The sequence below is a fragment of the Balaenoptera musculus genome, chromosome 3, assembly GCF_009873245.2.
Source record: "Balaenoptera musculus isolate JJ_BM4_2016_0621 chromosome 3, mBalMus1.pri.v3, whole genome shotgun sequence".
In the NCBI taxonomy this organism is placed as follows: Eukaryota; Metazoa; Chordata; class Mammalia; order Artiodactyla; family Balaenopteridae; genus Balaenoptera; species Balaenoptera musculus.
Genome location: NC_045787.1, coordinates 126,190,840 through 126,206,927, shown reverse-complemented (window position 1 = coordinate 126,206,927; position 16,088 = coordinate 126,190,840). Strand labels below are relative to the sequence as shown.

The window sequence follows — 16,088 nt, the reverse complement described above, 5'->3', positions numbered from 1 at the left end:
CAACATATAGATCTGAGGGGACAATAACAGTATATAAAAAGGGGGTAATTTAGTCACCAAAAACAACTATGTAAATTGTAGTGAGTGTTGTAAGAGGCCATGGCTATTTTCTTTTGCTCACTCTCATGATATCTATCTCATATATACTTTATGTAAATAACAATACATTTACACACTCTATCACTGATCAAGAAGTAGCAGGAGTCTTTTATATATGCCAACAAACAACAGGAAAAACGTTTATTTTATACTTTAGAATTCTTATTTAGGAGGCCCTATGTTTTGTTACAATTCATACAGAAAAAAATAGGGAATTCCCTGGTGGTCCAGTGGTTAGGACTCTGCACTTTCACTGCCACGGCCTGGGTTCAATCTCTGGTTGGGGAACGAAGATCCTGCAAGCTGTGCAGCACAGCCAAAAAATAAAAAAAATTATAAATAATTAAAAAAAGAAAAAATAGTATTATTTAATGTGGAAAATAATTGGTAATGGCATTCTACATATATAATACTTATTTTATATTCATAATTGTTAGCTTCACGTAAGCAATTCCAATACCTATATGATTTACATTATGTGGTGCATAGTGTAATGTAGAACAGTTTGGAATATAATGCTTTCATACTTTGCATACTGTCCATATATGATTTTCTAATTTTGTTTTGACTAGCCCACTTATTAATATTTCAAAAGTCTTTGTAGTCCACAGTAAGCATTTATCCTTAACAAGGAGGTGTACTTTCTGTAATATCTTCTAGAAATACTTTGGCATCACATCTGCAATATAAGTTCTACAGAAACATAGCTACATACTTTTCTAAATTTGTTGAATTAATAGGCTTCTTCTTAAGACTTCTTGATACATTAATAAGGTTTGATTTCCAATGAAGGCTTTCTGTCACTGTAATTTTTAGTTGAAAATATTCCCACATTACTTTCTCTTTTAAGAAACTTTTTCTTTATGAGTCCTCTTATGGCGACAGAGGGCTGAGCTATGTCTGAAGGCTTTCCCACATTGATTGCATTCATAGGGTTTTTCTCCTGTGTGAGTTCTGTGATGTATAATGAGGTCAGACTTCTCAGAAAAGGCTTTTTTACACTCATTACATTCATAAGGTTTCTCCCCAGTATGGATTTTCTTATGTCTAATAAGGCAGGACACTTCACTGAAAGCTCTCTCACACCTGGTACACACATAAGGTTTCTCTCCTGTGTGTATTCTCCGATGTACAAAGAGGTGTGACTTCATGCTGAAGGCTCTCCCACATTCATCGCACACATAGGGTTTCTCCCCAGTATGAGTTCTCTGGTGAATACTGAGGTGTGATTTTTGGAAAAATGCTTTCCCACACTCATTACACTCATAGGGTTTCTCCCCAGTGTGAATTCTCTGATGTTCAATGAGGTGTGATTTATGGGAGAAAGCTTTTCTACATTCAGTACACTCATAAGGTTTCTCTAGAGTATGGCTTCTCAGATGTATAACGAGATTTGATTTCTTGCTGAAGCCTTTCCCACACTCAGTACATACAAAGGGCCTTTCTCCTGTATGAGTTCTCTTATGTATAATGAGGTCTGACTTCTGGAAGAAGACTTTTCCACATTCACTACATTCATTCTTTCTTGCATATCTTCTGTTACCACTAAATAAGTCTAAATAGTTAAAACTTCTATGATACGAGTCATGTCTTTGGAGTCTTTGTTTTGAAGAAACAAAGGCTGTGCTCAGACGACATCTATTTTTAAGTGCATTACAATTGTTACCCTTTTCCTCCGTCACAGTTTTCTGGTCAATGAATGCAACATGCCTGAAAAGTGTTCCTTGGTTCTCTTGGTGCCTCTCCATGTGGTCATCAACTTGCCAGACTTCTTCTAGAAGGAAGCATAATAAACTATATGTCGGTGAATATTTCTGCTAATGTATTATGACTCATAACTTTTTGCCCTATTGTGAGATTGAATCTTTACTTGCAGACCCAGTATCCATATCTAAAAGAAATACCAAGGCTAAATGGAATCTATACCCCTGAGCTTAGCAGGAAAGCCACAACTTTTTAAAAAACTGTAGTAGTAGTAAAAGAACTAGATACTATGACAATGAACATAAATATATTTGATTATATGCATACAAGACTTTGTAAAATGGGGAGAAAAATGGAAATAATGCCAAGAAGTAGTAAAAAGGAACAAAGAAGAACAGCTGCTACAGGGTCAATGGGAGGAGCCCATCTAGGAGAAATAAAAGTGACTAGGGTAAAATGGTGATTAGAGGAAATAAAGGAAGGACTGGATGAGCAACAGAGAGATTTGAGCTAGTGTCTCATCAACTCATTGTTGGATTGCTGTAGTTTAATCTTCACTTGTCTCTTTGCTTCCAGTGTCTTTGAGCTCTTGTCTATTCATCCAGCAGCATGAAACTGATTTTATAAAACCATCAATTCTACTTGTAAACAGGAACACTTTTGTAACCAGTATAATGGTAATTCATTCTTGTATAGGTGTGAGGGCACAGGAATTCCTATGTCCAGTAAGAGGAAAATATGCCATAGGATAAGCCAAACTTGCCTCAGGATGAGAGTCACTGCTAAATTCTGATTACTGAGTGTATCATGTTATTCTACAATAGTTCATAGATACCGAATCAATCCTGACTTTTAAATGCTCTCCCTACCTTGCTCTCTACCTAACACAGAAGGAAAATGAATTGTCTTTAAGCACATGGGCTCTGAATCCAGATTACAATCTTAGTTTCATCACTAGTTAGATGTGTGGCACAGGTCAAGTTAATCTCTTTGGGCCTCAATTTCCCCTTGTATAAAAAAGGATAATAATAGCACCTATCTTACAGGGTTTTGTGAGGATTAAACGAGTCAATCGCTTTAAGTACTCAGAATACTGCCTAGCATGTAATGTTTCACTAGTTAGATATTATTATATTTATTATTACTGATCCTCAGACAACTATGTGCTTGCCACTTTCTGCTTTATATCCTGTTTTCCAAGCTTCTGGATTCTATTAATGTAATCTTAAGCAGTAGATTTCTCACCCTGTATCTAAATTCCTATCAATCTTCATTTTCATCTATTGATATTTTATAAACTTCTGACAGTACCTGACTACTGTTACACTTATGCTCCCTATATCCAGAGCAATAAAGGCACTCCTTGGCTCAGAATTTGACAATCCTACTGAGCTTCGTGGCCCAGTTCCCAACACTTAAGTCATCACTCTTTAAAGAAAGAAAGTGAGTAAATTTCTAATCTGTATCTACCACTGGAACCCCAGAGGCTTCAACACATAACTTTTATCCCAGTGATACTGTGATTTATAATAAGAAATATATATTTCATCTTTGTCCCTGTTTCTGGCACAGAGCTCCAAAAACTCTTGTAATTTCCTAAGTGATGAGAGTCATAAAGGTGTCTTTTGTTATGTTAATAAGTGACTTATGGGAAGCATCTAAGGATGGGGGCTGGTTGCCAGTGGAGCCAACCATGTGATTAGAGGGCTGGAACTTTCAGTTCCATGCCTCAACTTCCAGACAGGGGAGAGGGGCTGGAGGCTGAAGTACTCACCAGTGGCCAATGATTTAATCAATCATGCCTATGTAATGGAGCCTCCATAAAAACTCTAAAGGAGGGGGTTCAGAAAGTTCACAGGTTGGGGAACCAGAATGCTTTCATGTACCACCATGCTGGGCCCCAAACTCCATGAGGCCAGAAGTTCCTTGAGTTTGAACTTCTGGCCTCCATACCCGTAAGACAATTAATTTCTGTTGTTTGTGGTAATTTTTAAATTGCAGCCCTAGGAAATTAATACAATGTTAAAAAAAAAAAAAAGACACTATGACAAAGCAAAGGTGATGGTGGGGAGGCCAGAATGCTAGAGAAATGAAGATCAAAAACTCTAGGTCCAACCCCAGTGACTTTTTAGCTGAGATAGGAAAATCCATCTTAAAATGCACATGGAACCTCAAGGGACTCCAAGTAGTCAAACACTCCAAAAAAATAACAAAGTTGGATAACTAACACTTCCTGATTTTAAAACATACTACAAAACCATAGTGATCAAAAACAGTGTGGTAATGACATAAAGACAGACAGATAGACCAATGGAATAGAATAGAGAGCCCAGAAATAAACCCTCATGTATATGGTTAAATGATTTTCTACGAGAGTACCAAGATCATTCAATGGGGAAAGGACAGTCTTTTCAATAAATGGTGCTAGGAAAACTGGATACCTACATGCAAAAGAATGAAGTTGTATCCTTATCTTATGTCATATACAAAAATTAACTGAAAATGGATCAAAGACTTAAAGAGCTAAAATGATAAAACACTTATTTGGGACTTCCCTGGTGGTGCAGTAGTTAAGGCTCTGCACTTCCACTGCAGGGGGTGCAGGTTCGATCCCTGATTGGGGAACTAATTTCCCACTTGACTGCAGCGTGGCCAAAAAAAAAAAAAATGATAAAACACTTAGATGAAAATACAGAAAAAAGCCTCATGGAGTTGGATTTGGCAATGATTTCTTGGATATAACACCAAAAGCATAGGCAACAAAAGAAAAAATAAGTAAACTGGATTTCATCAAAATTAAAACCTTTTGGGTGTCAAAGGACACTATTAAGAAAATGAAAAGGCAACCCACAGAATGTGAGAAAATACTTGCAAATCATATATTTTGTAAAGGATTAATACCCAGAATATATAAAGAAACAACCCAGTTTTAAAATAGGCAAAGAGGGGCTTCCCTGGTGGCACAGTGTCTAAGAATCCACCTGCCAGTGCAGGGGACACGGGTTCGAGCCCTAGTCCGCGAAGATCCCACATACCACGGAGCAACTAAGCCCGTGTACCACAACTACTGAGCCTGCGCTCTAGAGCCCGCGAGCCACAACTACTGAAGCCCGTGTGCCTAGAGCCTGTGCTCTGCAACAAGACAAGCCACTGCAATGCGAAGCCCATGCACCGCAAGGAAGAGTAGCCCCCGCTCGCCACAACTAAAGAAAACCTGCACAGCAACAAAGACCCAGCACAGCCAAAAAAAAAAAAAAAAATACATTAAAATAAAATAAAATAGGCAAAGAACTTGAATAGACACTTCTTCAAAGAAGATATACAAATGGCCAATAAGCACATGAAAAGATGCTCAACATCACTAATCACTAGGGAAATGCAAATCAAAACCATAATGAGATACCACTTCATACCAATTAGGATGACTATTTACTTAAAAAAACTAGAAAATAACAAGTGTTGGTGAGGATGTGGAGAAATTGGAACACTTGTGCATTGTGGTGGGAATGTAAAATTGTGCAGTAGCTGTGGAAAATATCATGGGAATTCCTTAAAAATGTAAATAGAGAATTACCACATGATCCAGCAATTTCCCTTCTGAGTATATACCTGAAAGAATTGAAAGCAGGGACTCAAACAGATATTTGTACACCAATGTTCAAAGAAGCATTATTCACAACAACTAAAAGGTAATAACTCAAAATGTTCACTGGTAGATGAATGGATAAATAAAATGTGGTATATACTACAATGGAATATTATTCAGCCATAAAAAGGAATGACACTCTGACACATGCTACAATATAGATGAACTTTGAGATATTATGCTAAGTGAAATAAATCAGACACAAGAGGACAAATATTCTAAGATTCCACTTATACGAGGTATCTAGAATAGTCAAATTCATAGCTATAGAAAGTAGAATAGTGGGTACCAGTGGCTGGGGGAAGGTGGAACAGAGAGTTATTTTTTAATGGTTTCAGTTTGTGATGATGAAAGAGTTCTAGAGATGGATGGTGGTAATGGTCTCACAACAATGTGAATGTACTAAATACCACTAAACTGTACACTTAAAAATGCTTAAAATGGTAAATTTTATGTTGTCTATATTTTGCCACAATTTTAAAAAAGAGAAAAATATCTTCTCAAGGTCCTAAATGAAGTTGATAGGGATGACAGGCAGAATACACCTGAAGGAGAAAATGTAACTCTCTAACAGCCATGCAAAAAAACCACATTAATATGTGAAGGTGGTACACAGAAATGGTGTTCAGGTAGATATGAAACTTATGTTAACTGTCCCCAGTTATTTCCAAAGGTCCGAGGCCTTTAAGAAGAGAATCTGAAGCATATTTCTCAAAGATGTCAGCCCTCATTAACCAACTGTGAACTTCATTTCATTCACTTCCATCCACACAACTCTTCACCTAACTCACCTGGGTATCTCCAACTTGAGATTTCTCTCTCCACCATCCATGGTTCTTCTCCTTGTTCCAATTTGTGGATCACAGCAGGCTTGATGGTTTTATATCCTGTCAATGAGAAATGATAAGGGATTTGGACCTAGCTACTTGGGCTTCAGGTCCTTTGAACTCTCAGCTTCATCAGGGACTGCCTGATAAAGGTGCTCATTTGTACTTTAAAAAGAGGTTTTTTAAACAAACGTGTAGCCATATCTCCCCAAAGATTGTCAGTTGTCATCAACTGAGACTCAGAGCCACACTAGTAAAAGTATTTCAGAGGGCTAGCAATTTGGAGCAACTGAGAAAGGAAAAGCAGTCAACCAGGCGCATACAAATCAACACTGGGAAATGGTCCTCACCCACTGAGATGAGGTTGATATAGTTCTCCAGCATCACGTCCCGGTACAGATCCCTCTGGGAAGGGTCCAGATACCACCACTCCTCCTGGGTGAAATCCACAGCCACGTCCTTGAATGTTACTGGTCTCTGTAACAACACATTGCTATTCCAACTAAAATGATCTATAATGCATAAAATGGAAAAAAATGCATGGCAACTTGTTTCTAACCATGTTCATTAGTTGACAATGCTTCCCAAAATTTAGTCCCACTTCGTTTTTGGAGATATTACACTAAACTGGTCTCATTCTGTTTCTCCAGCACTGTGCTTTGATGCCTGTTTGTCTAGATTTATGTTCCATTTTGTGCATGACACAAAACTCATATTTGAAATACTTTATGCTTGTGAAATAATTACCCATTAGGCCATTCATTTAATAATAAGTCATTAAACAAATATTTACTGAGTACCCACTACATGTCCAGAACTGACTGTCCTAGATGCAAAGGATCAAATATTGGAAGCTGATCCAATTTGCCAATATGTCAAGCCATAGAAAAAATGCTTACTCAGTGTCAAAAGTTATACAATGAGAAGGCACTGTTCAAACCGCTCTTGATAAGCTTTTTCACGAAGAATAAAACACTTTAATTCTCAATGTTTTAAATTACAGTGTACTAAATATTTGTTTTTATTATTTTTCATTTCCCTATACTTGTATAACCAAGAGAGGATTCAATGTTTTGACAAAAAAGTTTAAGGTCACAGAATAATTATAACCAATGGGGGAAATCTCATTGATTATTAAGATTGTTTTGAACTATTTCAGCTCATGTGGTCATTTTTACAATCCTGTACTACTGTTCCTGTATAGCAAAACAAACTAACTCACCTGGGACTTGGTCATTTTCTGTAACCCTTGGGTGAAGGCAGAGATCTATAAAGACAGAGATAGGTTTAAGAGAATGAGCCATGTGAGACCAGGTATGACTTGAAGATTCCAGAATCACTGGTGTAATAAACCCTGACACAGGTGACCATAACAACCCATACACAGCTGCCTCAACAGTTGGGTTGAAGAAGCCACTGTGGGAGAATTTCCCCCGAGTCCTCCAGAATTCATTGAGAGAAAACCACAGATTTTTGCACTAAGATTTAGCTACAAGGATATTTGTTGTAGCACTTTTTAACATACTTAAAGTTGGAACAAATTAAAGAACTGGTTAGTCAAATAGATATATACCCCCCAAGTAAATGTGTAATCATCAAAAATGATGTTGTCAGAAATTTATCAAAATGTAAGTGGTAGTTGATGTACACCCTTCTCTGACCCTCTAGTCATGCACTCTGTGGACTCCAACCAGGGCTCTAGGAATAGAGACAGGCTACAGTTTGAAAGCAGGATGCACCAGTATTGGGTTCTCAGTGGGACCAAGGATCTAGGCAAAGACATCTATAGACTTGGAAATATAGTGTCCACATGGTGAGATCCATTCAACAGTCTGTATGGAATCTGCCCCAGGGGAACTGAGGTGCAGGTCCCTGTGGTTTAAGCTGAGGAGGAGCAGAGTTCAGTCAAATGCTGTGTTTTAGGCTGGGAGACATGTTTTAAAAAGTAGGAGAGTTGGAAACAAATATCTGGGCTTGAATTTACCTCCTGGCTATTTGACCTTGAGCAAGTCACTTCACCTTCCTGAGCCTCAGTAAAATTGGAAATAATACCTGTGTTGTACCAGTGACTTTACCCACCCACCCCTTTTTAAATTAAGCTAACAAATATATTTTACAAAACAACCTAATGTTAATGTAGGGGTGTGTGTGTGTGTGTGTGTGTGTGCACACTCACGTCCATGCTAGCTGTTCCCTCTGGCCAGCACACACTTCCACTATTTCATCAAGACTTTCATCAAATACCAAGGAGGCCTCCCTGTCTACCTAATTTAAAAGTAACCCTTCTCCCATTTCCCTTAACCTGATCTACTTTTTCTTTGTGTATAACACATCACCTTCTAGTATACTACATAATTTACTGATTTTATTATGCTTATTGTTTATTGACTATCTCTACTTAACTAAAACTAAAATTTCATAAAGGCAGGGATTTTTGTCTGAATAGTCAATAGCCAACACCAGGAACAGTGTTTGGCTCATAGATGCTCAAAAAAATAGTCATTGAAAAAAAATACATATGTAGCTATAGTAAGTTTCATAAAACAATGCTTATCACATGGGATACATATGTGATATTTTACAGTATTTTATTTTTTTAAATGTTCACATACAAGAGTACATACTATAGGATTCCATTTACATGATGTTCTAGAAAGGCAAAATTAAACTGTAGAAAGTGGAAAACTGGTTGTTTCTCAGCATACGGGGGGAATGATTGACTGGGAAGGTTCAGAACTTTCTGGGGGATTAAAATGTTTTGTATTTTGATGGTGTGGTGATTAAATGGGTGTATACAACAATTTTTACATTTTTATTCTCTGTAAGTTACGTGCAAATTATTCTACGTAAATTATAACCCAACTTGTAAAAAGTACTGGCAAATAAAAATACTAGTCTTTACTAACTGAACAGATTTCATCACCCATACTCAGGACCGTACTGGGTTTCAACCCATAGTTTGAAAAACTGACTTACGGGGTTGCTGTGGGGTTAAAGCTAGACACCTTTGGAAAAGCAGGTAGCATTCCACCGGCAACAATTCAGACCTTCAGTAAAGCTTGGTTCTCTTTCCACACCCGGGAGGGCGCTCCGGGCGTTAACCACTTGTGCGCTCCGGCCACCGGTGGATGCGCTCCGGGTCGCCACACCTGCAGAGCCCCCGCATCGCCCGATCCCCGACCCGCAAGAACGCAGTCCCGGGAGCCCGTCCACCCGGGGCTCACGGACTCGGGCTGGGAAGGGTCACTGTAGCTTTTGACACACGCCGGTCCACGCCTCTACCCCGAAGCCCGGCTAAGCTCTATTATTCCCCACCGCTTCATACCCACGCCATCTTCCTCTGCACGGCGCACCTCCAGCCCCGACCAAGGCCAGCCAGGTGAGGGGCTTAACCTCTCGGGACTCACACCCGCGCGGGGTCACCACCGTGAGGACTTGGAGGGCACACATGCGCAGAAGAAGCCGCCTCGCGCGGGACTCGCTGAAGCGTGTTCCCTCCGACTGCAAACTACATCTCCCAGAATGCTCGCGCTGAGGTGCCGCACATGCGCAGCGAGAGGCCAGGCGCGCGTGAGGTGTGGTTCCGGCGCGTTCCACCTAATTCCAGCACTGCGTTTCCCGCCGCGGTCCCCAACCCACTTGCCGGCAAAAGGTCCACTGGGGGATGAGGCACAGGCGCACTGTGCCAGGAATCTTGCGGTGGCGTCCGTACCTACTCCGTTTTAAGAACTCTCCCGGCAGGCTCGGCTTTCACTAGAAATTTGAGGACTTAACTCTGGAATTTGAGTTTGAGCCCAAGGCTTTTCGTTGTGGGCCTGTGAGTATGAAGTTACGACAAAATGGGAACTACATCTTACAGATTTCATTAAAATGCTTGCAAATTGAAGCTAACAGTGGTTGAAGTTAGTACTGACTGAGTGGGATAATTCCGAAGAACACAAACACAAATTTATATTGATTACACACATATGGTGACCAATAGCTAACTCGTCTGGGTAATATTTAAAGAGAAAAATTTGAAAAAGCTTGGAGACAGATTTCCTCCTCAGGGGAGTTCAATATTAATAAGGTGTGTTCCCGACCCTTTGGAGTCGGGCCCCAAGAAGGGCCTACTTCAGAAGCAAAAGAAAGCTTTATTCTTTGGTCAAAGAATGGAGACGTGCAAACTGGTGCTGTAGAGCACACGTTCTCCTGGAAAGACCATTAGCGGGGCTACTTTATAGGGTTCTTGTCAGTGGCGGGCGGGGTGGAGATCTCCTGGGTGAGGGGCAGGCGTGTTGCTCACGCACCTCAGACTGAAGTGCCGGGTACAGCGTCTGCACACGACCTGCTGCTGCCGCCGCCATCTTGAATTGAATGTCGTGCGCAGGCTTCTGCTCACCTCAGGCCAGGCTGGGGTGTCCAGCACAGCGCTTCTGCTCTGGGAGCTCTAATGCGATGGGTTAGGTGCAAGGCCTCTGCACACGGCCCTCTACGGGCCAGTGAAACTAGACTAAGCACAAAAGAAGAGGTTAGACCTTATCACTTAGATTCCATCTTATTTTCCCCAGGGGACACTAGTGGCCTTTGCCAGTGGCAAATCCCCCCTCTTTCTTTTGACCTGCCCCTCATTCTTGACGGGTGCTGAGGGGCGAGGCTCTGTCTTCTGCAACTGCTTCCTGCCGAGTTTGGGTGTTGTCATAACCCCAGGTGGAGGAGCACAACTTCTCCCCTGCTGCCTTGAGATATGTTTGATTGTTGACTGGCCTCAGCCCTGACTTTGTATCCCTGAGCGACCACCATTTGAAGTTTTATAGATTCTAATCTTTTGGAGACAAAGGACACCAGACAATTTAAACTACATGGCCCAAATATCAGCAAGAGGACAATGGTTCTTAAGGGGCCCAGGAAACGTAGAAACCAAGGATGCTGGGGAGGGCTTGTTTTACCCTGCTTCAAAATTTGTTCGGCCAGATTAGGCTGGCTGGCTTCTGTTAGCCAAGTTGGTTTTTCTAGTAGTCTGTCTACACTTTCTTCAATCAGGCCACTTGCACTGATGTAAAAAGCAACATGTATTGACGTGCACAGACCCCCCTCCCTGGTCAGCCAACAGATAATCTAGGGCAATCCAGTTATCCTAAAATCCCTATTGCTTGGCATATACAGTTACTTATCTTTTGCCTTTTTTCGGAAAAGAAGTTTTAGGTTGGAGAGAGGTTCACAAGAGTAGTGTGGAGCGGGGGGGGTGGGGTGGGGGATGGTGTCTGTTGTCTTGGGTTATTTCTCCAGAGGTTGGGGCTCAGGAGCCCTCTTCATTCGAGTGTGGTGTACCCACGGAGTGATCCCCTGCAACTTCAGGGCAGAATGGGTGGTTAGGATCACTAAGTGTGGTCCGTTCCACTTAGGAGTGAGCTGATCTCGTGGGCTGCCTGTTTTCCATGTTTTTAGGTACACCCACTCTCCTGGCTGGAAGGGATGTAGGGCCAGGTCAGTGTGTGCAGGCCGCTCGTGGTTACCATATTCTGTGAGAGCTTTCATGGTTTCTCGTACCTGGAGAGTTTGAGTTGTTTCATTCCAAGGGGGTTAAGGTGTCCCTTCTTGGGCTTGGGGAATGGATCTACCATTCATGAGTTCAGATGCATTTAAGTTTAACTTATCCCCACCGGGGACTAACCACATGTAGAGCAGAGCAGTCAGAAGAACCTTAATCCAGTTTTCTTGACAGGCTGAGTGTAAAGTCCATTTTATGCCCAGGGCACTCACTATCCCCTTCGTCACTTGAGACACAAATGCTGGATCATTATCATTTTGTAGGGATCCTGGGAGCCCAAACCTGGGGATTATTTCTTTTAGTAATGCCTTAGTCACTTCAGCTGCCCTTCCAGTTCTAGTGGGGAATGCTTATATCTGAAATTGTCCGGTACTCTCAGTGTGACAGTGAAATCAATCTGTCAGTGTTCTCCAGGGTCTGTCCCTCTGGTTTGAATGGGTCTTATCTGGGGGCCTCTGGGGGCTCTGGTGTTGGGGTTATTTATTGCACCAATGGGGCAGGTCTCAACTACCCAACCGATTATGTTTTTCATGCCTGGGGTCACCATTATCTCAACCAGCTAATTATCTAGGACTTCCCTCCCATAGTGAGATCCTTAATGGTCCTCCCTGATGGCTTGGCAAGCTACAGTTTGGGGCATTAACTAGCCACCCATGACTCCCCAAATCCCTATTGAAGCCCCGTTTTGGGGTTTTGTCTAATATTTCTTTTGTGTAGATTGGGGAATAATTGGATGGATCTGACCTTCATAGTATGAAGGGTAGTTGCCAAGTTACTGGTTCTAGGGCCACCTTTTTGGCAGTTGTTTCCCATTATCCTCTGCATCCTCCTTTTGGTGACCCCAGCAATGAATCATTGCCACCTTTTTTGGAATCTGTACTGCTGAGAGTTTCAGTATGCTTAAGCCATGTACCACCTGTTTATTCTCTGCAGTAAGCATAACTCTTTCCCTCCAAATAGCCCTGTGTCTGTGTAGGGTGGCGTATGCATACCAGGAATCCGTATAAATATTTAAGGCCTTCCCTGTCCTGAGCTCTAAGGCTTGGGTGAGGGCCATCAGTTTCACCTTTTGGGCTGAAGTCCCTGGGGGTAGGCCTCTTCATTCTATGACTTGGGTCTGGGAGGTTATTGCATATCCCACCAGGCTTTTTTCCTCCCTCATAAAACTACTCCTCTTCAGCGTTTGGGAGAGGCTTGATTCCTAGGTCGGTGTAACTGGGATAGACTGTGTCTATTGTTTCTATACACTCATGTTCTAAGGGCCCTGTTTCTGTAGGTAGTAAGATGGCAGGATTTAATGTACGACAGGTTTGACAGGTTTTTTGTTTTGTCTTGTTTTGTTTTTTGGCTGCGCAGCGCCCCAGTGAAAGTGCTGACTCCTAACCACTGGACCACCAGGGAAGTCCCAGTGTACGACAGGTTTTCATAGTAACCACTAAGGCGTCCATAAGTGTAGCCTGGACTTGAATTGACCTGGGGGATAGCATTCTGTTCCCTTAGGGCTTACTAATGCTTGAAACTGGTGTGGAGTTCATATGGTGATTGGCTGTCCAAACATTAACTTCTCAACCTCCTTTAGCAGGGTTGCAGTAGCTACTACTGCCTGTAGGCAAGGAGACCATCCCTTAGCAGTTTGATCTAATTGTTTAGATCTGTCCAGGGAAGTTTGTCCTCAGCCATTAACATTACCATCTTGTGCCACCTGTCTAGGGGAATGCCAGTCTCCAGTTTGTCTCCCATTAGGTGGATAGTAACTCCCAATTTATGTAAGGTATCCCTTCCTATCAGGGATATAGGACATTTGGGAATGTGTAGGAAGGAATGGGTGACGTGTTTGTCCAATTTGCATTTTAATGGCTCTATGAATGCCCGTTCTTGGGCCTTCCCTGATACTTCCATAATTTTACAACTCTTACGACTGAGTGCCTGATCCGGTGTTCAGAACTGAGAAAGTGGCACCAGCGTTGACTAAGAATTCAACAGACTTTCCCCCAATGTCCAGTCTCAGACGGGGCTCCTCGGGGGTCAGTTGGAGTGCTGGCTTAGGAGCCCCTGGCCCCATTATTCTTCATCTATTTGGACCATCTGCCTTCGAGGGTTGTGGCTGGGTTCTGCCATTTCCATCCGCCTTGGGGGGCGCTGACGGCATTGTCTCTTCTAGTGTCCCTCCTGTTTACATATGGCACACTGATTGGGTCCTAGTTTCCTTGACTTGCTGTACCTTGGTGGAGGCTGGGGATCACTCATCAGGTCAAGAATCTCCGTGGGTAGTTAGTTCAAATTCCCATGCCATCTGGTTGACACTGAAGGGCAACAACCAGTAGGTGGGCTTGCCTCCGGGCCTTTTTATCCTCTATATTTTGGTTTTTAAACACCCAGTAGGCAACCTCAACAAGGTGAGAGGTACATCTAATGTCGGGGGCACTTTGGGCCAGTTGACAGGTTTCTTTTCTGCTGCCTAGATTCCTTTAGGAGTGATCTGTCCTGTCGAATTCAATGGCCACTATTTTCAACTCAGCATTGGTGTCTTTTCAAGAGACCAAAAACAAATCAAAAAACCCTTTTATTTACTTAGAAGTATTTGTCTGTCTCATCCTTGACTCTTAAATTTAATTCTCCATATGTGCTTTTATTCCCCTCCTCCACCATGCCCAATCCCAAATTCTTTTTTTCATCTTTTGCAGTTTGCACTGTTTTAGTTATTTACTTCCCTAATCCAGATGTGGATATGTCTTTACATCTTTTATTAAAATAAGAGTCTTTTTTGGTGATGTCTGGGTCATGCTGTCATTGGTATTAAAAATGTTCTCGTTTTCATTATCTGAACTCTTAGAAAACATGGTCATAATATTCACAGTTAGAAATTAAACTAGTACTATATCAGTACAAAGCACCACAGTTAATCCACAGACAAGGCCATAGACTAATTATTAAAGCTTATGATTGCAATGCATTTAAATTGTATACTTAAATTGTATCACTCCGGAGTGATGCAACAGTGGATAAACCATTTTTGTAAACTGCAAATCATGACTGCCAGCATCAACAGCCAAGGGAAAAAGTGTTTTCCACTTGAGAGGAAAACAGTGTTGCTTACACCTTTACTTTTGGGGCCACGTTATGGGTTTTGTACTTATTCTCCAACTTTCCCCAGCCATCCTCCCAAAGCAGGACTTTTAAGTCCCTGGGAGGGATTTCCTGGGGCAGTTCCAGGCAAAACTTTATGGTGGGTCACTCCACCTCAGTCTTCTCCTTTCATTTCTCCTTTTTTCTGTCTGTCAATCTCCACTTCTCCTTCATTCTCCTTTGCCTCTGTCCTCAGTCTCTCACTCTCAATCCCTCATTCTCCCCACTTTTGTCCTCTAGTCTCCATTCTCTGTTCTTATGCCTTATGTCTTTTTGTCCCTTAGGCTTCCTTTCTCTTTTCCTCAGTTTCTCCTTTATTTTGTGTTTCAGTCTCCTCTTCCCTGTGTCAATTTTCTTTTTTTAAAAAAATAATTTTATTGAAGTAATATTGTGGTAGTTTGTGCCTTACAGCAAACAGCAAAGCAGCAAAGTGATTCAGTTATGCATATATATATATATATATATATATATATATATATATATATATATATACACACACATACACAGATACTCTTTTTCCTATTCTTTTCCATTATGGTTTATTACAGGATATTGAATATAGTTCCCTATGCTATACAGTAGGACCTTGTTGTTTATCCATCAATTTTCCTTTTTTTCTTCAATCACCCCCTGCGATTTATTACCATAATTGTAATTTCCCCTAGGAGGATTCCCTATAATAATTAGCATAAGTAACTGTTCATGCCCCTCTCCGATGCCCAAGTCTTCCATCACTTTTGCCGCTCTCCCACACTGGAATCTCCTGGACCATTTACCAGACCTTTTCAGTAGACTCTCCTACGAAAGGATTGCACAATTCCAAATTCCTCTTACACCAGTTACAGTCTTCCAGTAAAGTACTGTCCTACTGCAGATTCTTCACCAATCCTGTAAAGTCTCTCTGCAATAGCTTCTACCTTACCCATTTGTATAATTCTTTTTGTCATCTTTTCCCCCTCCCCTCGCTGCCGCGGTGGTACAGCCCAGCCTCAGGTTCCGAATAAACCGAATTCCTCTGCTTGTACGGAACTGGCCGGCCTCTCAAGATGGCGGCTCCCACTGAGACACAGCGCATGGGGGCGGCCATATTGCCTCCTGAACAAAGCCGCCCAGGGTGTGGAGCGGGCAAAACTGCCCGGTACGGAACAGCGCAGGC

At 41.7% G+C, this 16,088-nt stretch overlaps 2 protein-coding genes across 6 annotated transcripts in view; one reads left to right on the top strand and one right to left on the bottom strand.

The window, feature by feature from the left end:
* Nucleotides 1-211: 211 nt before the first annotated feature.
* LOC118893653 (zinc finger protein 248-like) lies at nt 212-9,771 on the bottom strand. 5 transcript variants are annotated; one of them, XM_036849433.1, is made up of 6 exons: nt 9,684-9,771; nt 7,499-7,543; nt 6,627-6,753; nt 6,241-6,336; nt 1,766-1,873; nt 212-402 (listed from the first exon to the last, which is right to left on the bottom strand). In XM_036849433.1, exons 2-6 carry the CDS (start codon nt 7,511-7,513, stop codon nt 350-352), a joined length of 399 nt encoding a protein of 132 aa, XP_036705328.1. In that variant the 5' UTR covers nt 7,514-7,543; nt 9,684-9,771; the 3' UTR covers nt 212-349. The 5 variants fall into 5 exon arrangements, with proteins under 5 accessions (XP_036705328.1, XP_036705331.1, XP_036705330.1 ...); XM_036849436.1 differs by having other exon boundaries at nt 6,627-6,711; XM_036849435.1 differs by having other exon boundaries at nt 6,627-6,711; nt 9,602-9,765.
* A 136-nt stretch (nt 9,772-9,907) lies between these two features.
* The window catches only part of ZNF300 (zinc finger protein 300), a 57,990-nt gene continuing 51,809 nt past the window's right edge, over nt 9,908-16,088 (top strand). Inside the window, exon 1 of the mRNA XM_036848154.1 lies at nt 9,908-10,093. The gene's annotated coding sequence lies outside the window, so the exon portion shown is untranslated. The remainder of the gene's footprint in view (nt 10,094-16,088) is intronic.